This window comes from Elgaria multicarinata, chromosome 3 (genome assembly GCF_023053635.1).
Source record: "Elgaria multicarinata webbii isolate HBS135686 ecotype San Diego chromosome 3, rElgMul1.1.pri, whole genome shotgun sequence".
Classification (NCBI taxonomy): domain Eukaryota; kingdom Metazoa; phylum Chordata; class Lepidosauria; order Squamata; family Anguidae; genus Elgaria; species Elgaria multicarinata.
Window position 1 is genome coordinate 116,659,067 of NC_086173.1, and position 19,566 is coordinate 116,678,632.

At 46.6% G+C, this 19,566-nt stretch overlaps 1 protein-coding gene across 1 annotated transcript in view; it reads left to right on the plus strand.

The window, feature by feature from the left end:
* Positions 1 to 19,566, plus strand: part of COL7A1 (collagen type VII alpha 1 chain) — a 102,546-nt gene that overhangs the window by 67,479 nt on the left and 15,501 nt on the right. The window contains exons 50-73 of the mRNA XM_063121345.1: positions 147 to 218; positions 921 to 980; positions 1,845 to 1,880; positions 2,482 to 2,562; positions 3,634 to 3,669; positions 3,777 to 3,821; positions 4,687 to 4,758; positions 4,845 to 4,889; positions 6,671 to 6,697; positions 6,791 to 6,832; positions 7,941 to 8,021; positions 8,596 to 8,631; positions 8,752 to 8,787; positions 9,359 to 9,439; positions 10,616 to 10,651; positions 12,019 to 12,090; positions 12,771 to 12,815; positions 13,173 to 13,208; positions 13,780 to 13,815; positions 15,839 to 15,943; positions 16,702 to 16,737; positions 17,209 to 17,244; positions 18,073 to 18,120; positions 19,488 to 19,523. Coding sequence (XP_062977415.1) covers positions 147 to 218; positions 921 to 980; positions 1,845 to 1,880; positions 2,482 to 2,562; positions 3,634 to 3,669; positions 3,777 to 3,821; positions 4,687 to 4,758; positions 4,845 to 4,889; positions 6,671 to 6,697; positions 6,791 to 6,832; positions 7,941 to 8,021; positions 8,596 to 8,631; positions 8,752 to 8,787; positions 9,359 to 9,439; positions 10,616 to 10,651; positions 12,019 to 12,090; positions 12,771 to 12,815; positions 13,173 to 13,208; positions 13,780 to 13,815; positions 15,839 to 15,943; positions 16,702 to 16,737; positions 17,209 to 17,244; positions 18,073 to 18,120; positions 19,488 to 19,523 — 1,236 coding nt within the window. The remainder of the gene's footprint in view (positions 1 to 146; positions 219 to 920; positions 981 to 1,844; positions 1,881 to 2,481; positions 2,563 to 3,633; positions 3,670 to 3,776; positions 3,822 to 4,686; positions 4,759 to 4,844; positions 4,890 to 6,670; positions 6,698 to 6,790; positions 6,833 to 7,940; positions 8,022 to 8,595; positions 8,632 to 8,751; positions 8,788 to 9,358; positions 9,440 to 10,615; positions 10,652 to 12,018; positions 12,091 to 12,770; positions 12,816 to 13,172; positions 13,209 to 13,779; positions 13,816 to 15,838; positions 15,944 to 16,701; positions 16,738 to 17,208; positions 17,245 to 18,072; positions 18,121 to 19,487; positions 19,524 to 19,566) is intronic.

Below are 19,566 nucleotides of genomic sequence, written 5' to 3' on the forward strand. Positions count from 1 at the left end.
CCGCCATGCTTGTCTTTCATTAACAGCATCGCAGCCTTCCCCAACCTGGTGGCTGGGGGATTGTGGGAGTTGTAGTCCAACACACCTGGAGTGCTGGCATGACTGTGTGGAGCACTGAAGCCATGATACTGTCTTTTCCTTTTCAGGGGGAGAGAGGCCCTGGAGGGCCAGAGGGGCCACCTGGAACCAGAGGAGATGCTGGGAACAAAGGAGACCGTGTGAGTGTCCTTGGCGCTCAAGTTTATGCAGAGATATCTTGGAACACGTTGATCAGGAAGATGCATCATGCAGGTCTTTCCGCTGAGTGCTCTGGATTTCACCCCAAAGCGAGATGCTCACTCCTGCACATTTTGTCTGAGCTTGTTTCAGCTTTGAGACAGGAGCCCAGCAGCCTTGTCTGCCCACCTGCCAGGAGAGCGAATATTGGGACCATCCTGAAGAAGACCATAGAATCTACTCTTTGCTTTGGTTGCAGAGCAGGGCAGGGTGGTTCTTCTTTTCTAGTGGAATAGAGGTGACACGTCCTTCCCACTGCTGCCCATCACAGCCTGAGCTGTTTTGATCTGCCTCCGTTCTGCAAGGCCTACCAGGACTTGCTTCAAATCCTTGCTATTCAAGACAGTTACCAAATCATGAGTAGGTCCTTCCAGTTGGAGTAGGATCTTACTAAATGCTGAACTTCTGTTTTTTATGCCCAGTTGTCAAAACAATTCCGTACTTTGGCTGGTTGAATTCCATGTTGCCCTATGGTAGACCAAACTTTGCCAAATCTTCACATAAGTGGAGCTGATCTTAAACTAAAGGTTTTATGACATCATTGGGTGGGTGGGTGTACGGAAGCGAGAGGTGCAAAGGGGAATGTGTCACAGCCCAAGAAGATTTTTTAAAAAATTCTGACATGGCTTTATTTTTCTTCTTAGGGGCCTCCTGGATTCAGTGTCCCCGGCCCACCTGGTCCAAAAGGAGAACAAGGGGACAGGGTAAGTCCTCTTCTCATGTCCTAAACCTACAACCAACCAGCCAGCCTGCTGGATGCCCTGAGTGCTGCGCCATTGAGGGGAGGACTGATGGCTCAGTGGTAGTGGTAGCACCTACTTTGCACACAGAAGGTCCCTGGTTCAATCCCCAGCATCTCCAGATATGCCCCAAATCTAGAGAGACAATGAGTGTCGACAGTCCTGGGCTAAATTGACCCTATAGTGTGACCTCAGTAAAGTTTACCCTACCCTGTGCCTGCTTACCCTACCCTGTGCCTGTTGGCATTCTCTTCCCCTCCTAATTGTTTTATTATGATTTTATTAGATTGTAAGCCTATGTGGCAGGGTCTTGCTATTTACTGTTTTACTCTGTACAGCACCATGTACATTGATGGTGCTATATAAAATAATAATAATAATAATAATAATAATAACCCCCCTCCATTTCTTCTCCAAAAAAGAGGAGGAGGAGCAAGAAGAATCTGCTCTGCCTCTGCACTTTGGTAGCAAGTAGGCCCTTTTCCTGTCCTGATGGTGTTTTGGCCCAGGGTGCTGACATGAGTGCGTTGCCTTGGCTCCCAACTCCAGCAGGTATATGGACAGGTTCGAGGTTTGCAAATGGCAGGCATGAGCTTAGTTTGAGCAGCCAGCTAAATACTCCTCGGGAAGGATTTAGGGCTGAGCATCCTTACAACCCGTGGCTAAGAAGGATCCTTTCTTTCTCCCCCCCCCGCCCCCCCAGGAGCTGTTTCTTAGTTCTGTCCCGAAAGAGACAATGGAATATCTTTGTCTCTCTAAGAGCCTCTGCTTTCCTGACTTGATATAGAGTCCTATTTAATTATCTGTCTTTTCCTTCCTAACAACCAGGGGATTGTCGGCCTGACTGGCAAAACTGGCCCAAAGGTAACTACTGTGCATTGGATGAAGGGAGCAAAAGGGCATGAATGGGGTTCTGGGCTGGGTAGGTGAGGCTCACCTGGCTCCTGTTTGCACAGAACTCTAGATGTACAAGGTGCTCCTCATGCTCTCTAGAATACGTGACTCCAGTTCAGCTCACCTGTGAGGCAGGGCATTGTCTCAAGCTGGAAAGGCTCAGACATTTGGAATACCATGAAAAATCTTTGCTTTGCTTATAATTACACATATACCCTCCAGGGAAGTGGGTTTTGCCCTCCATTTTTATCTCAATACAACGCTATGAGGTATGTTGGGCTGAAAGATACTGGAAGCCCAAGATCAGCCTATGAGCTTCCTAGCTGACCAGGGATTTGAACCCAGGTCTTTCCAGCTCAAGATCAACATGTTACCCACAACACCACACTGGCTCTCAGACAGTGGTTCTCTACAGCTTGGGTAGTGGTGTGTGTGTGTGTGTAATGGTACCTTCTAGGTTTCTGAGATCTATGCTAGTGGATGATGGGCAGACGTTGGGCCTGATCCAGGATCCTCCTTTATTTGGACTGACATCATGTTCTTTCCTTTGGGCTATGATTCTCTTATTTAGGGTGACCCAGGAGAGCCAGGTGAGAAAGGAGATCCAGGAAGACCAGGGTCAATCGGACAGGCAGGCCAGCGAGGGAAAGAGGTAAGTGAGAGAGAAGGCACTGCCCCTCTTGTTGTAGGCCAGAACTCTTCAACGTTTTCAGACCTTAATCCAAACTTTTCACATCCTAACTTTTTACCGTATATTTATATGGTGGCAGTGCTGCTGATATGACCTATCTTAGGTCAGGCTGTGACCCAGAGAGTCCCAACCCACCAGTTGAAGATCCGTGTTGTAGACAGCATGGGGTACCTCTGAGTTGGTATCATCATTGGTATAATCTTGCTGGTAGTCGCATGTTTACCAGTAAATGTGGGAGGCATTTATACTGTATTTCGTAATTGTGTTTTAACCTGTTGGGTGTTTTACTGTGGTTTTGATTTTTGTGAACCGCCCAGAGAGCTTCGGCTATTGGGCGGTATAAAAATGTAATAAATAAATAAATAAATAAAATAAATACGGAGGTAACAGCAATTCCAGCCAGAAGTGGTGCGCTTATAGCAATGCTGGCAGTGCTGCATGGACGCGATTGCCATGGAGACCTTGCAAGAAAGTGCCATGGCAAGATTACCACATCATTCTTGAGAGTCAGGTTCTTTCTGCTTCTCACCTTCTAGTGGTCCCAAACACTGGGGTGCTCTCCTCCCAGTCTATTAGGAGGCAGGCTTTTTCTAAAAGAAAGACTTGGTTTGGAAGAGGTTACCACCCACATCCTCTCTAGAGCCAGTCTTTCTCTTTCGGAGTCATGTTCTTTTTCACAGGCATACAGATATTTAAACAGCGGTTGCACAGTCATCTGCCAGGGATGCTGGAGTTGCATCTTGCGTTGTAGTTCCCGCATTCAGCAGTGGGTTGGGCTAAATGAGCGCCAAAGCCCCTTCCAACTTTAACATTGTAAGAATCTGTAGAATGTAGATTCATGGATAGGTTTGTACCATGTAGGCACCCTTTGGGATTCCGAGCTGTTACCTTAGATGGCACAGCTTAAGGACATTAAGGTATTTAGCAAGCAGATTCATTTGGACTTGAAACACAGGGTCTGTTGAGGGTGTTATTGTGTCTTTGGTGATGACGATGGAAACAATTTCTCTACTGTGGGTTCTTTGCCTCTAGGGTGAAAGAGGTGACAAAGGAGACGAAGGGACCCCGGTAAGTAACAGTCTCACAGTTTGCCCTCTGCTGGCTCTGACATTCTTGTTTGCTTCTTTTAATTAGCAGTCTCTTGTCGCTCTCTCTCTCTCTCTTTCTTTTCCAAGGGCGAGCCGGGACCACCTGGCAAAACTGGAGAGAGGGGTCTGCGGGTAAGCACGGCAGACGCACTACTCAAGTTGTGATGCATGGCCTAAGAATGGCTGGAGGCAGTCATGGGGTTCAGGTGCAGGATGTTGTAAGCACTGGAGTAGGGTAGAGTTGGTAAGATGATTTGTTGGCTTATTTCCATGCCCCAGTGTAGAAGCCTGAGCCAAGACTTAGGAGCTGCAAAAGGGCTGTTGTGGAATGTTTCTTGTCTTGTCTGGACCCATCCTGAACGATTGAGATATTAGCATCAGAAGTGCTCATTGGTGTTGCTCAAAGCGGGTGGGAGCTACACCTTGAAAGCTTATAAAAATGTTCTTGGGCAAAGGTGGAGAATTCCGGCCTCCCTTTGTCTTGATGGCTTTTGAGCAAATAAGGCAAGGGTGGCGAGGCTGGAGAGAGTACAAGGGAACAGGGCCTTTCCGGTGGTGGCATTGCACCTCTGGAATCAGCTTCTATCATGGGTTTGTCAGTCCTTTTCTTTGTAGGCCTTCAGTAAAGCTCTGAAGACTTGTCTATTTTCTCTGGCTTTCCCATAATCTGTGGGCTGCATTTTTATTGGTGTCATGTTTTTTTATATAGTTTTTATAGTATTTTATAATGTATTTATTACTTATTTGTATATTTTTGCATGGTTTTTAACTTATATGGGTTTAACCCTTAAAGGCAGCCTTTTAAATCATTTTAAATAATACATACATTATATTCCCCAGATCTATTGCCTTTAAGGCCCTCATATTGCCCCTTTTCATTGACTAGTTTTTCCATGCAATCCCATCCCAACTTGCCAGTCCCATGAGACCATCTCCCCGGCTTTTTCCTGTCTGGAATTAATAGCATGTGTGTGTTTTTCCTGTTTTTGTTTCAAAGGGGCTGCCAGGAAACAGAGGGCTCCCTGGTGCGAAAGGGGACCAAGGCGACCCAGGTGAAGATGGGAGAAATGTAAGAGCACATTTCCACCCTCGAACTCTGTTGCAGCACCCAGCTACATAGCTTTGCTTTTACCATGTTGCTTCTTCTCGTTACAGGGTAGTCCTGGAACACCAGGGTCAAAGGGCGACCGAGGGGCTCCTGTGAGTAGCTGGGCTACCCTTCCCCGAGTGCTTGTTGGAAAGAGCCTTATCTTTATTGAGCGATGCTCCAGCCGATCTAAATCTGTATTTGGGATCTTGCCCAGAGACCTACACCACTCTGGAGGCTATAGATGAATGGGCATGTGCATGGGACTGAATGGGACTGTAGAACAAACATATTATTTTAATTTGGTCTCCATATTCCTACCCGGCCACGGGAGCTTACAGATAGTCCCGTTGTTACTGAGTTTAGTACACTCTAGACATGAAGGAATACTCAAAACCTCCTGGCAATGGCCATACAGGGACTGGCTGTTGTTCACTGCAGATCTCATTTAGATCCACTTCTTCTCTTTTTCATGTTGGCAAGTAGAGCCTCCTGTGCCCCAAGTTCTTGGCCTGCACATGTTCTTTCTCCCGTCTGTTACTTCACATGTTCCTGGTAGCACTCTCTATTCCCATCTGTTTGTTGCATGCGTATCCCAAAGGCACTTGGCACTGTGGATGGAGCTACTGCTCCAATTCTCCACATTATACTAATAAGGGCACATCTGGCAGTGAAGGGTTTAATATTCTTTGTGCTGATTCTTGGACCCATGGGCACATTTGGGATTTTGAGAAACTGCTGTGGGCACCACCACAAAATGGCTCCATGGAGGATGTGGCTAGTCACCTAATGATGGTCATGCAGGGAAAGTGGCTTGTCCAAAGAGTGTGGAAGAGAGAAATAGTAAGGGTAGAGGCTGGGAGAGAGAGGAAAATAGCAAGGCAGAGGGGAAAGAAAGAGTGAGGGTAGAGGCTAAGATTGGGGAGAAACAGCGAGGTAAAACAGTGAGGGGGGAAAATAGCAAGGCTCAAAGCTGAGAGTGGAGCAAAACAGGAAGATAAAGGGGTGAGTGGGAGAGAAAGAAGAAGGCTAGGGACATGGAAGGGAGAGAAACAGTGAAGGAAGAGGTTGGGTGGAGAGAAATAGCAAGGCTAGAGGCTGGGAGTGGAGAGGTAGCGACAGCAAAGGGGAAAGAAGAAGATCTTGCTGTGGATAGAAGATTGGTCGGGGCCAGGAAGGAACCCTTCCCTTCTCTTCCTGCTTGCTGAACAGCTGATCAGAGGAAGGTTCAGGAACAGGAAAGAGAATCTGGCACCTTAACAGTTTTTGAGGGGGTTTTTTAACTAAAAAATACTTTTTTAAGTGTGCAGAGCTTAGTGAGTGCCATTGGAGGTCCCCTCGGGTGGAGACCCCTGCTCTAGGAAAAGACAATAGCCTGAAGGCCCATGATGCAGCAATCTTGCTGAAGTTAAACAGGTCCAGGCTTCATCAGAGTTTAGATCAGGGTTGGGGAACCTGTGGCCCTCTAGATGTTGGACTACAGCTTCCATCATCCTTCACCATTGGCTATGCTGGCTGGAGCTGATGGGAGTTGGAGTCCAATAAGGTCTAGACAGCAACAGGTGCCATCCCCCACAGCATAAATGAAAGGCCATCTGGGAGCCCTACCTTAAGTTCTATCGTGAAAGAAAGGTAGGATATACAGTAAGTGTCATAAGTCAATCAATAAAACAGGGAAGGCTGATCAAGCTGGTCATTTCTGAAGTCCTGACCTCTATCACTAAGTTCTGAAAGAAACCCAGGGCCTTCTCAAAGCCTGGTGGAGATGTCTGAATGAAAGGAGGTCTTCCTCTCCCCCTACTAACAAATGTGCACTGTTCCTCTTTGCTCTTGTTTGAGAAATCACCACTTAGTGTTTTAATCTTTGTTCTTCTATTTTCCTCCCTCCCTGTAGGGGCTGCCAGGACCCCCAGGCCAGGCAGTAAGTTCCATGTTCCCCCCCTCCCCCAGCTCTAGTATTTTGTTTTGAATCTTCAAGTGTCTGATGTGCTCCCTCCCCTTTTCTGCTTTGCAGGTCGGTGTGGGAGCCGGAGGAGGAGAGCAAAAAGGCGAGAAGGTAACCGTGCTATGAAATCCCAGGATTGGATTGGCGAGAGCTGTGGGAAGACTGCAGTCTCTTGCGGAAGGGTGTGGGGGAGGCACAACAGTGCTCCCTGCAAAGATATGGTGCTTGAGGGCTAAACTGGATGTGACTTCCAATGTGTCTTTGCTTTTTATGTATAGTGTATTTTTATACAAATAGCATCTTCTCTCTCTCTCTCTCTCTCTCTCTCTCTCTCTGTGTGTGTAATTATCAGGACTGCAGCATGTGTGATTTAACCCTTTCCTTCCCTGCTGCCATCCTAAGGAAGGCTCTTCCTCTGCTATTTACATTGGGAGAAAACCTCTATTGGGAGCAGTGGAGGATTTCCTCCCAATGCAAACAGCGGCTTCAGAGGAGGGATTATCTTTAAGGCTGTAGAAAGGGAGGAAAGCATTAGAACATAAGAAGAGCCCTGCTGGATCAGGCCAAAGGCCTACCTAGTCCAGCATCCTGTTTTTCACAGTAGCCAACCAACTGCCTCTGGGAAGCTCACAAGCAGGACATAAGGGCAACAGACCTCTCCAGTTGTTCCCCATTAACTGGTATTCGGGGGCATACTTCCCTCTAGGATCAGAGGCAGGATTTAGTTATTATGAACACTAGCCTTTATCCTCCAGATTTTTATCTAATCCCCTTTTAAAACCATCTAAGCTGGTGGCCTTTACCACATCTTGTGGAAACAAATGAATGATTTCTCTTGAGGACCAGCCTTGAGAATCTAAGTGCCTTTGCAGGTTTTTAAAACTGCATCAGCTGGGGAGGAAGGAAGGATAAATATTTTGATCTTGGCAACATCCGAGAGCAAATTCAAAACTTTTACACACACACCTAATGTTTGGGGTTATTTAGCTTAGGGGGGAGGATGAGCAAGTGGGGACCCGAGAGAGATGTATAAATTTATGAATGGTGTGGTGAAAGTGGACCTCTCACAATGTTAAAATGCAAGGTCCTCCAATAAAGCTGAATGGTGGGAGATTCAGGGCAGACAACATGAAGTAATTCTCCACACGGTACGTAGGTTAACTATGGTATGAGGCCCTCGTGTCATTTCTGACGTCCTGCATGGCTGTTTCCCTTTCAGGGGGACCCAGGGGACCCAGGAGAGGATGGAATGAAAGGTGTGAAAGGAGAGTCCGGTTTACCTGGCCTGCCAGGAGAACGGGTAGGTACGAGTTCATTGGAGTATATCTTAGAAGGCTCAAGAAGGGACTCGGGACCTCATCAAGTGACGTCTGAAAGCAATGTACAGCTGGGCACAAGTAGACATTGGGGAAGAACACGTTTTGGGTGTATGGAATGGAAGGCAGGTGTTTGAGTTTTTGTTAACCTATGAACAAAAATGGCCGTCAATAAAAACAACGAATCACCGCCGCCATCGTGCTGATGGTGGAGCCTCGGAATGGGTAATGCTTGGTCATAGTGGATGCTTTTAAGCAAAGGTGCTTTACTAGTGAATGGTGGCGTGGGTGTGCAGGATGGAGTTTTATCATGGTGTTAGATGGGGCTGGGAGAAGAGGGGTGCCTTTGGGGATGCCCTCGGAAGTGTGAACTCTGGCAAAGAAAGATGAAAAGAGGCTTCACGAGAGCAAGCCTGCTCTTCTGTGCCCAAAGCATAACAAGACAGCAAGACGATTCAGCTGGCCTGAATATGAGATATGAATTCTGAACGGAAGCAGGGATTAGCTGCTCCCTTTGCACACCCCTATTACAGAGACGTCTTTTCCCCCCTCTTTCAGGGAATTGAAGGTTCAAGAGGTCTCCCTGGAGTTCGTGTAAGTCTTCCCCCCATTGCACCTTGGAAGGGAAAAAGTGCCCTTCTTCCTCTGCGGTTCTTGGAGGACTTACTGCCGGCTCTGTGTAGTCATTTGTGCACCACCTCTTTTGTTTTACAGGGTGACCCTGGAGACCGAGGCCCTGTGGGGGAGAAGGTAAGAGGAAGTGAGGGAAGAAACGGCAATGTTGAAGCAGGATTCATGGGAACCCACTGAATGCATATAGAAAGCTGGCTTTATTTTATGATGTTGCCAAGCAATAGCAGTATTATCTGATGCAGAATTTGGCATCTAATTTTTAAAAAGAAGAGAAAATTACCCACCATTATTGTGCATAAGGAAAGACCATCTGCATTCACAGATTTAGTTAATATTAAGAAACAGAAGAGAGCTATGTTGCTGTCTTTTTGTTTGGAATCACATGGAGGTGCATATGTAGTAGAAATGGTGGTCAATCAATTCGGATATAATGATGTATCCATCACTGCTGGACTACTTATAAATGGTGCTGGGAACTTCGCATCGGTATTTGGCCTTCCATGTACAGCAGCACTGAAATGGGTTGTGTGGGGTCCTGTTGGATTCTTGTCAGTTTACCAAAATGTCATTTCAGTGGTGCCAAGTTCTGCACTTTGGTGCAGAACATTAGATTGTTTTGGTTTTCAGCCCCACATCTACAAACCTTGCCCATAACCCTCATTCTTCCTATGCCCTAATTCTCCTTCAGGGCGACCGAGGCCTGCCGGGACTGGACGGTCGGAACGGGCAAGATGGAAAGGCTGGGCAAACAGGGCCTACAGGCCAAAGGGTAAGTGTGATGCTTGATTAAAGAGAGATGGGCTACAGCAGGGGCGAGGGACCTCTTTCAGCCCAAAGTCCAAACTGAATTTTGCAGAAAAGATGCTGATAGAGTCAAGCAGATGCTTAAAGGGGGGGAAATCTCTAAGTGGTTGGACTTGGTTACAAGCTCACAGGTGTCTTATTCCTGTTGGTACCAATTATATAAAATGTCGTTTGGTCTGGAGAGTTACTTTAGAATTCTAACTGTGGCCCCTCTTAAGAAAATCATTCACCGCATTGGGTGCGTTCAGAAGACACCTTAAACCATGGCTTTAACCACGCTGGTTAAGCCAGAAAGCCAGGCCATGTTCAGAAGACACCTTAAACCATAGTTTTAACCATGGTGAATAAGGCTTTTTGCTTTATTCACTATGGTTAAAGTCGTGTTTTGGCTAGACATGTCTTTACTAGAACTGACTTGACTTTAATGGGAAGAAGAGAGATTTGGTTCTGTGACAAATCCACGGCCTTTGGTGATTGTCTGACAATCTCCATGGAGAAAGTTGGAGGGGAGGGAACCAAAAAGTATTAGCTGATATATAGCAATGAGGATCCTTGCCTCAAGGCTGGTCTAAAAGGTATCTTAGCATCTTAGACAAAGTGTATTGAACAGTGTAGCATTTTACACTCGATTCTGAGCCCACAACTGCCGCTGACGTTGCCATTGGGATCCAACCTTCCTCGTCCCCCGACGTTCACTAGCATTCAGAGCAAATGCACAAACGTGCCACAGAGTTTCTTTCACTTGTTGCAGCTCTTTGAAAAGCTCTGCCTGCAATCGCTGAACATCTATGTCTCCTATAATTTTGCCTCTCAAAGATGTGGCTGGATAATGCCTGTGCTGGTTTTACAGGCATGAGAGACACTGGTTCTATATTCCCAAGTCTCGCAGTAACCAGCTTTGAGCACTTAAGATGGTCTTTGTCCGAAATTCCCTGCCGTATTCCCCTGCCAAATATTCTGTTGTGTAATATGCAGTGCCTCTGGAAATAACACTTGCGGTTGTGCTCCCATGACCTTGAGAGATACGAACTTTGTAGAAACCTTATTGAGAAACTGCAGGTGTCATGAGGCAGGCAGGAGGCACGGGTCGGGACAAGGCCTGGCTCCTGATCCCATGCTCATTTTCTTTTCTTTTTCCTAGGGTGACCCAGGGAAGCAGGGCGATCCTGGCCGAGATGTAAGTAGGGGAGCCCCACATCAGGGCCCATGAGTTTAAATACTGATACTTTTTCCTGCAAACCTGTTTCAAACGTGGGGAGCTACTTAGGAGCCGACATCTCACAGCAGAGTATTGGGCCATCTTTCATTGTTTCCCCTTCTCCTTGGCCTGCTCGAACACCATTCCTGCACTTTCCTCTGGACAAAAGGTTAAACTTCTTAGGCTCTAAGGCCTTCCACTGACGGCTGGAAATCCCAAATGTGACGGTCTCTTTCCTTCTTTCTTTAACTCAGCCTTTCCAAACCTGGCAGCTGTTAGATGTGTTGGACTGCAACTCCCATCAATCAGGTTCAGGAAAGCTGCTTTAACTGGTTCCTGGGCAGTCAGTATAGAGTCATGTTGTCCACCGCTCTTGCCTGGGCTGAAGAGTGCTTGTCCCTAAGGACATAAGAGGAGCCAGGCTGGATCAGCCCAAGGGTACAATCCAGTTCAGCATTCTGTTCACACAGTGACCAACCAGATGTCAACCAGGAACTCCCAAGTGCAACAACACCCTGCCACCCATGTTCCCCAGCCCCTGGCACTCTCTTTCCAGGCTAACAGCATGTGAGATACTGCTAAATCTCAGCTGTTAAGTATATTTTAGAAGAGATGGGTCTGCCTCCTGCTCTGAAGGGTTACCAAAGCTCATAAAGCCCACGGACACATACCCCTTTCTTTTCATCCATGTGGGAACAAATGATGTCGCCAAGCAGAGCTATAAAGAAATCATTTCAGACTTTGAAGCTCTGGGAAGGAAACTGAAGAACTTTGGGGCCCAGGTAGTTTTCTCATCCATGCTCCACAATTCAAGAAGGACGCAGACAAGCTGGAGCGTGTTCAGAGGAGGGCAACCAGGATGATCAGGGGTCTGGAAACAAAGCCCTATGAAGAGACTGAAAGAACTGGGCATGTTTAGCCTGGAGAAGAGAAGATTGAGGGGAGACATGATAGCACTCTTCAAATACTTAAAAGGTTGTCACACAGAGGAGGGCCAGGATCTCTTCTCGATCCTCCCAGAGTGCAGGACACGGAATAACGGGCTCAAGTTAAAGGAAGCCAGATTCCAGCTGGACATCAGGAAAATCTTCCTGACAGTTAGAGCAGTACGATAATGGAATCAGTTACCTAGGGAGGTTGTGGGCTCTCCCACACTAGAGGCATTCAAGAGGCAGCTGGACAAGCATCTGTCAGGGATGCTCTAGGGTGGATTCCTGCATTGAGCAGGGGGTTGGATTCGATGGCCTTGTAGGCCCCTTCCAACTCTGCGATTCTATGATTCTGTGATTCTATACACACCAACAGGCGTCTGCTTCTCATCACCCTTTTTGTTTGTTGTTTGGCAGGGTTTGCCTGGTCTGCGTGGCGAGCAGGGCCCTCCTGGAGCAACTGGCCCCCCAGGGCCTCCCGGGCCGGCTGTGAGTAAAGCGGTTAAAGATGCAGGACGGCTGACCTGCATCTGTTGCCAAATCCCACACCGTGTGGGATGACACCAATGGCCATATTTCCCCATAGGGCCACGTTCTCCAGCCTGGTGCCCTCCGGAAGTTTTGAACTCCCAGAGTGGCTTGCCAATCAATAAAAACAAGGCTCGCCATCTCACAAAACGTGCCACAAAAGTGGAAAAAAGGGATGGGGACGGAAAAGGAAAACAAGAAAACCCAAACACTCATTTTTAATGTTCTATTGTTCATATAACGAACAAATGGAATGCAGCTGTGGGTTGTTGGTCTTATCATGACCAGCTGGAATGGAAGCAGTTCAAAGAGAGGAAGCAGCAAAAATGGCTGGACTTTCGGTGGAGTCCATGGAGAGTCCCTGCTTCTTCATTGACCTTCTGCTCCAGCCTGGCAGTACGGCTGCTGGGTGGCAGGTGGGAGAAAGGCAAAGCCCCATGCAGCTGGCCTCTCAGCAGGGCTCCGAGCTCATTTGCTTTTGTGAGAACCGGAGCTTCCTTTACTAGTAGCTATCGGCCGGTGTCAGATACTCCGTGGGGACTGTGGGTCTCGTGCCTTGCGTCCTGTGCTGGTGGGTCCTCCGTGGGGCTGGTTGTTCTGTCCTCCTCCTCTTCAGCTAACAGCCTGCCTTTCTTTTCCAGGGCAAGCCTGGTGATGACGGCAAACCTGGGCTGAATGGGAAGAATGTGAGTGATGGGCCTGTTCCCCTGTCCCCTGCTGGAGAAGTGGGGCTTTAGGCCTGACAGGCAAGGGGGGACTGTGTTGGGGAGGGAAGTAGGGCAGCTAAAGAGGTGCCAAGTTTTTATGAGATGTCAGAGCAATGGAGAGGATTAGAGTGTCTGCTTCTAAACCAGCCTTCCCCAAACCCTCCAGATGAGTTGGACTACAACTCCCATAATCCACATCCATCATGGCATCTGACCATGTTGGCTGGGGATGATGGGAGGTGTAGTCTTAACACATCTGGAGAGTGCCAGGTTGTGGGAGGGCTATTCTAAGCAGACTCTGGAATACACGTGTAAACAAGCCATTTTATTTTCCAGGGTGAAGATGGGACACCAGGAGAAGATGGGAGGAAGGTGAGTGCCTTGTATTTTCTTCAAGCATGTTGCTCTGGCCTGCTTGTATTAACCAGCTTTCTTGTGGCCTAGCAGATGATAGGGACAGCTGTATTGTGAAGCAAAGCCCTCAATATGGGCACCTGTCTTCTCCTCTGCAGCTAGTCACAGCACTTCTAGGGGATATTTAAATTGGAGAGATGGCATGGGCGTAAAGGGTTGACTTCCTCCTTCCCTCTGCACCACAGTGCTGATCCAAATCAGACCCCCGCCCCACCTGCCAGCAAATTCCAGAATACTCCATTCCGTCCTCTGCCTGTCCCCCGCCCCCCATTTTTCATCTTCTCAATGGTCATTGAGCATGCCATGGCCAGTGAGCAGAAGCACAATAGAAATGTAATTTAAATTTATTTATTTATTTGTTTGTTTTAGTTCTAGAGCAAAAATGCCTCAGTCTGTAGAAATTATGGGTGTCGGGGTCTCTGTGTAAGGAGGAGAAAAGGAGAGGATAAAGGGTTCAGTCCCCTGTGTACTACACAGCTATAATGTCAATGATACATCTTTTTTCACTTCCTCTTACTCCCACTTCCAGGGAGACAAAGGTGAAGCTGGAGCACCCGGCAGAGATGTAAGTACTATTGCCCTAGAAGAGGGCGTTACAGATAGGGACTTTGTATGCGCTCTCTGTCTTTGGAAGCACTTTGGGAGCATTTAGCTACTTCTAAACAACGTTTTTCATGGGTTGTTTCTAGGGCTGTTTTTCATGGGTTGCGATCCAGGTATTGTACTAACAATAATGATAGCACAGGAATCTTTGAATCCATTTCTTTATTTTATTGATACGAATATAAGTTTCCAGTTAAAACACAGGTAGTGCAGTATTTAAAACCAATTAAAGCTATATTTCTTAAGCATTTTTTTCCTGTAACAAAAGAGAGCGTTGTTGGGTCTATTTTGCTTAGCAAGGGCTTCTCCATAGAGTTGTCTGGCAGTATCACAGGCAAGGAGCTTCACTATCAAAGAAGCTATTTGACCCCCCAAATCAGGCCACATTTGTACACTTTCTACAATAGTAATTCACTGCCAATATGTCAATACTAATTGCTGTTTCATAAATCTAAGTTCACAGTCTTAACTTCTAAAAGAATCTTTGATGATCAAAACACATACAAAACCTGAAATAAATACTTTTCAAGTTAGATACAATTAACTTTGATATATGTCTTTAGCAAAGCAAATTCTCACTCAAAGTTTACTAATTAAACCTAAGTACACAGTTTTTTTTCTAGACATCTATGTATGTGATTTAATGTTTATACCTTATCAAAAAAATGTTTTTGCTTATTCATTGATAAGTGAAATCTTTAAGTTCATTCTGACCCTTAATAATGCACTTTGATGTCTCTCCATTTTTCATACAATCCTTTTCATCTCTGGCGATGAGTCATAATCCAGCATTCTCTCTTTGGATATTATCCAAACTGCTTTGCTAGTGACATTTTGATAACTGCCTAAAGTTCATTGTGAACTCGCTTTGTATCCTCCTTGTTGGTACCAGTTACCTTATTGTTTATTTATTCTGTAGATTCCTAATTACCTACTGTGCAACATGCATAATTGCCTGAGGCTTGCAGCTCCAAGACAAGACAGCTTTTGCTTTTTTGTTGAGGCGAAAAAGTCACTTTCTTCAGTAATCATTTTGAACACACTGAGAACTGTGCCACCAGCCTTTTGTGGCAGATCCATGACAAGGGATGCAAACAGGGATGCAAACATGAAGCCTTGCCTAGAGGCCCCCACACCTTTAGCTTCTGCCACTCCTGAAAAAAGGGAGTGGAAGAGGGGGGAAATGCTCTAGGAACAGGTTTTATGGTTCCTTTACACCTCATTCCTCTAGGTTCCCACCAGCTTCCTTGGATGTTCTAGGAATGAGGATTCTATGGCAGGAACCATAGAGCCTGTTCTAGAGCATTTTTTCCTCTGTTTCTTTTTGCAGTCTGGTTGGGGTGGCTGGGGAGGGGAGGGCATTTTTACACTTGATGCTGTGACAAGGAACAGATGCTGTTGTTGCAAGACCAACATCTGCTCCGTGTGTGTGTGTGTGTGTGTGTGTGTGTACATGTCAATGTGTGAGAGTGGGGTGTGCATGTGTGCGCATATGTGCAGCCTCTGCCACTTCAGTGGACACCTGAAGCAGCCCTTGAGGCCCAAACAGTTATGCACCCCTGCCCTATAATGTCTAGGTTTACCTCGCTTGCAGGCTTTCCCTCATCCCAAGTCACTAGCACTAGCCAAGAGGTGCCTGTGGCACTGTAGACTGCACTTCAAAGTGGCACTTCAAAGTGCCCTGCCAGCTAGGAAAAATAATGCCATTTTCACAGCAACAAATTAACATATTGTGGCTTGGGTGCTAGGTAAATGCGTGTATCCACAAAACACAAGCCCTTCCTTGTGGGGAGATGTCTGAATCCCAGGCAAGAATAAAGCAAAAGTTGCACATGTGTTTCTCCTAGATGCTGTGGTATGGCAGAAACACCTCTGCCTCAAACCCTGCGAAGCCCTGCCAATCAGAAAAAAGACTATTGTAGGCTAGATGAACTCCATATGGAACAGGCCCTTAAATATTCTATCTGTTTGTTCTTTGTTGGCAGGGTCCGGAAGGTGTTAAAGGAGAGCGAGGAACCAGCGGGCCTCTAGGACCTCCAGGGCCACCAGGAGTCCCTGGCATGCCTGGGCAAGTTGGTCCACCAGGCCAGGTGCGTAGCCTCTTCCCTCATAACATATGTGATGTTACTTTTGCTTGCGTCATCGGCAGAAACAGAGAATCTCCCAGGAAGTTAAACTGATAGCAGAGTTATTGTTCTAGGGCAGCCTTCCCAACCTGGTGCCTTCTAGATGTTTTGGCCTACATCTCCCAGCATACATAGCCATGCTGGTTGGGGCTGATGGAAGTGGAAATCCAAAACATCTAGAGGGCACCGGGTTGGGGAAGGCGACCCTATGAGGAAGTTTGACTACGGATTTCATCCCAAGTCTCAGCAAAGGCAAGAGACTGGCACAAAGATGGATTAAGGCTGCAATCCTATCAACCTACTTTCCCCAACCTGAGCCCTTCCAGACATTTTGGACTACAACTCCAAGAATTCTTCACCATTAGCCATGCCTGCTAGGGCTGGTGAGAACTGAAGTCTAAAACATCTGGAGGGCATTGGGTTAGGAAAGGCTGCTGTACACTCTTGCCTGGGAGTAACCTCTGTTGAATTCAGTGGGACTTGATTCTGAGTAGGCATGCATGGGATTGCAGTGTAAAAAGCTGAAATTAGAGCTGGGAACAGATCTTGGTGAGGGTTGCATTGACCATTTAAGGAGTCCAAAGTTCTTGAAATCTCTGGGTTTTGAGAGTGAACTCTTATTTTGGGAGCCCTAGCAAGGCCTACATTGCTAGGAATTAATTTAGATTTTCTGTCTGTGTTTAGCGGCTCTGTTTTGGTCACATCTGTCTTGTTGTTTTCAGAGTATGCCGGGCCTCCCTGGGATTTCTGGACAAAAGGTAAGAGCAAAGCCTTCTGCTGCAGCTTTGCATCAGATCTGTTGCTGTAAGAAAGTCACTTGTGCAATGCTGTTCTCACCTCTGTCTCCATAGCAGCTGGGATCTCGTTATGTGTTTGCCAGATCCCTGGGACCTGAAAATTCCCAGACCTGAAAGTGGGTGGGATGGGGGGGGGGTGTTTTGGGAATAGAATTGGAGAGTGTCTTCCTCCTAGGACCAGAGGGACAGAGGGGCTGATGAGCAGAAATAGACGAAGTGCCTGTGGAAGAGGCCTGCATACCTTTGGCATCCCACAAACCTACCTCCATGGTAATAGGATACGTTGTTGTACGTGTCAAAGTTGATGCTTGGAACCCAAAGCGCACCCTTCATCTTGAGTCAAGAGATCCAAAGAATCCTTCATCTAGAGTCAGAGCTTAATTTCTCTTTTCCAGTGCTACACACTGATTTCCCATGCTTATTCTGTTCTAGGGAGACAGAGGGGAGCCTGGATCCAAAGGAGAACAGGTGGGTATCTCTCTGTTCCACAAAGTATCTGACAGTGCAGAATCCAACCCTTCCCAGAGCTTTGAATCCCTTTATGAAGGGATCATTCATTAGACGAAACTCATTCTTGTGGGAGCCTTATACTGTGGCTGGGTGCAATTTGTAATTGGCTCACAGTTATCTGTTTCACCTCTCCTTTCCTTTTGTCATGTAAAACTTTGATAATGTGTGTAGCTCAGCTTGGTTAAGTAGGCTTTGGTAGAACCCAAGGCACATTGGAACCAGGGCTTATTGGAATCTGCTGACAGATCAAGTGAGTTCTACACCATCCCCAATCTGTGCTAGGCTACATAATGCATGCACAAAGGCCTTTGGCATAGCATACGGTAAATCAGATCAACAAGGTTATTGGCAGGGGCAACACAGCTGAGGCCTCTGCACATGTGCAGTGTGGCCTAGTGTCTCACGTTGATGAAAGGTATTCTGGGATCTAATCTAGAGATTCATTGGATGAATGGGTGCAGAAATCCTGGTACGCTGACGCTTTTCAGGAGAGCGGTGCTGACTTATTCCTTCCACCTTTGCCACCAAGAAAGATGGTTGACTTGGTCCTGTATCTGATTTCCTAACCATGCAGGGGGTGCACCCACCCCAATTATGAATTGGAACCCAGTATCAACCTATAAACCAGAAAACACCTGCCATCCCACCTGTTTTCACCTGTTTGCCAGTGATCTCCTCTTGAGGTGTATAGTATTATGTGTGACACAACCAAGGTCTACTCCCTGTGCCATTTGGAGTACCATACCTACCCACAGTTACCCTTTTTCTTTTTTCTTTTCCCCCTAGGGAAGAACTGGAGATCCTGGGCTGCGAGGTGAGCCTGGGACGGCACCGGTGAGTTACCAGGCACACACTTCCATCCTGAAGGCTTGGTAGGGGAATGTAACATAGGCAAGGTTTTGCTCCCAGGTCAAATCGGGACCTTGTAGTTGAGGCGTGGGTTCGGGGGACCTGTTGGCAGGGATTGTCTTCTCCAGAGTATGCAGCATGACTTGAGTCTTGGGGGAGGCATTTGCTCTGCAGGCACTCTACTGCACTATTCCTGTTCTTTGCATGTGACACACTGTGGTCAGGGTTGCTTTAGTTGATCTGAGGAGGACTGATAGACGCATGTTTCTGCCTTTGCACAGGAGGCTGGACCAGGTCGGTTTCTGGTTTCCCAGTTCTGTGACATTGCTGTGCCTCTCCATTGCCATAACCAGGGTGCATTGGTGTGTGTTTCCATTGTACACCTTGGGAGAACAAACCCACGTGTATAAAAAAATAGTAATCTGAAATGCAAGCTAGGAAAGTTACACAGCAACAAGTTGGTGGAGAGATAGAACTACCTCAGCTTGAATTGTGCCACCACACAACCACCTGTCTTTGCGGATTCCCATAGGTGACTTTAGTTGGGAGTTTCCTTCCTCGGATGGCATCTTGTACAGTATATGTAGGCATGACATCTGAGGGATCTATCAGGTGTAGCATCAAGCACAAAGAAGGATCTAATCCTACACAAGGATAATGATCATCATCACTTTAATTTGTATGCTGAAAGAATGCGACACAAGTATAGCAACATAACACCCAATAATACTTACCGATGCATCAGTACAAAAAACTATTTAGTACCAGTTCATTTCCAAAGAGAATAATATCCCCAAAATTAATTTCAATAATACTGTTATAAAATTTTAAATATATTACAAAATAAGCAATATTACCTATAACATAATGTCAATGGATATTATTTCTCGATAACGCAGAAAGCCAGACCCAAATACGCGACAAAGTATAAATGCAGTAAAGTATTTCAGAAATAACATGGCCCAGCAACCACTTCCCCCAAAAGTGGCAAGAGCAGGAAATAACTGGCGTTCTCACACATGCCCTCCTCTCATTCTGGTGCAGTTCTTATAGGCTCCAACAGAGATGGGGTTGTGTGTGTGTGTTGATGTTTAGTCTCTTCCGGTATGCTCTGCATCACTCCACTCATCCTTCAAGGGATGGTGTTGCTATGACTACTTGATGGCCTGGTTTTGCTCCATTGGGATGTCACAATGAGGCTGATTGGCAACCATGGGAAGCAACAGACAAGGAAGGTAGATAGAAGTCCTCCTGTAAGGCAGAGAGTAGACATTTTTATGTTTGATATTTATTTCTAATGGTTCTTTCTTTCTTTACTTTTTACTGATGGTTTTCCTCCTCTTTTTGTCTAGAATGTTGAGCGTGCCCTAGAATCCTATGGTATTAAGGTATGACTTAGTAGCTACTTCTGCTGCCTTACCTCCATTTTAC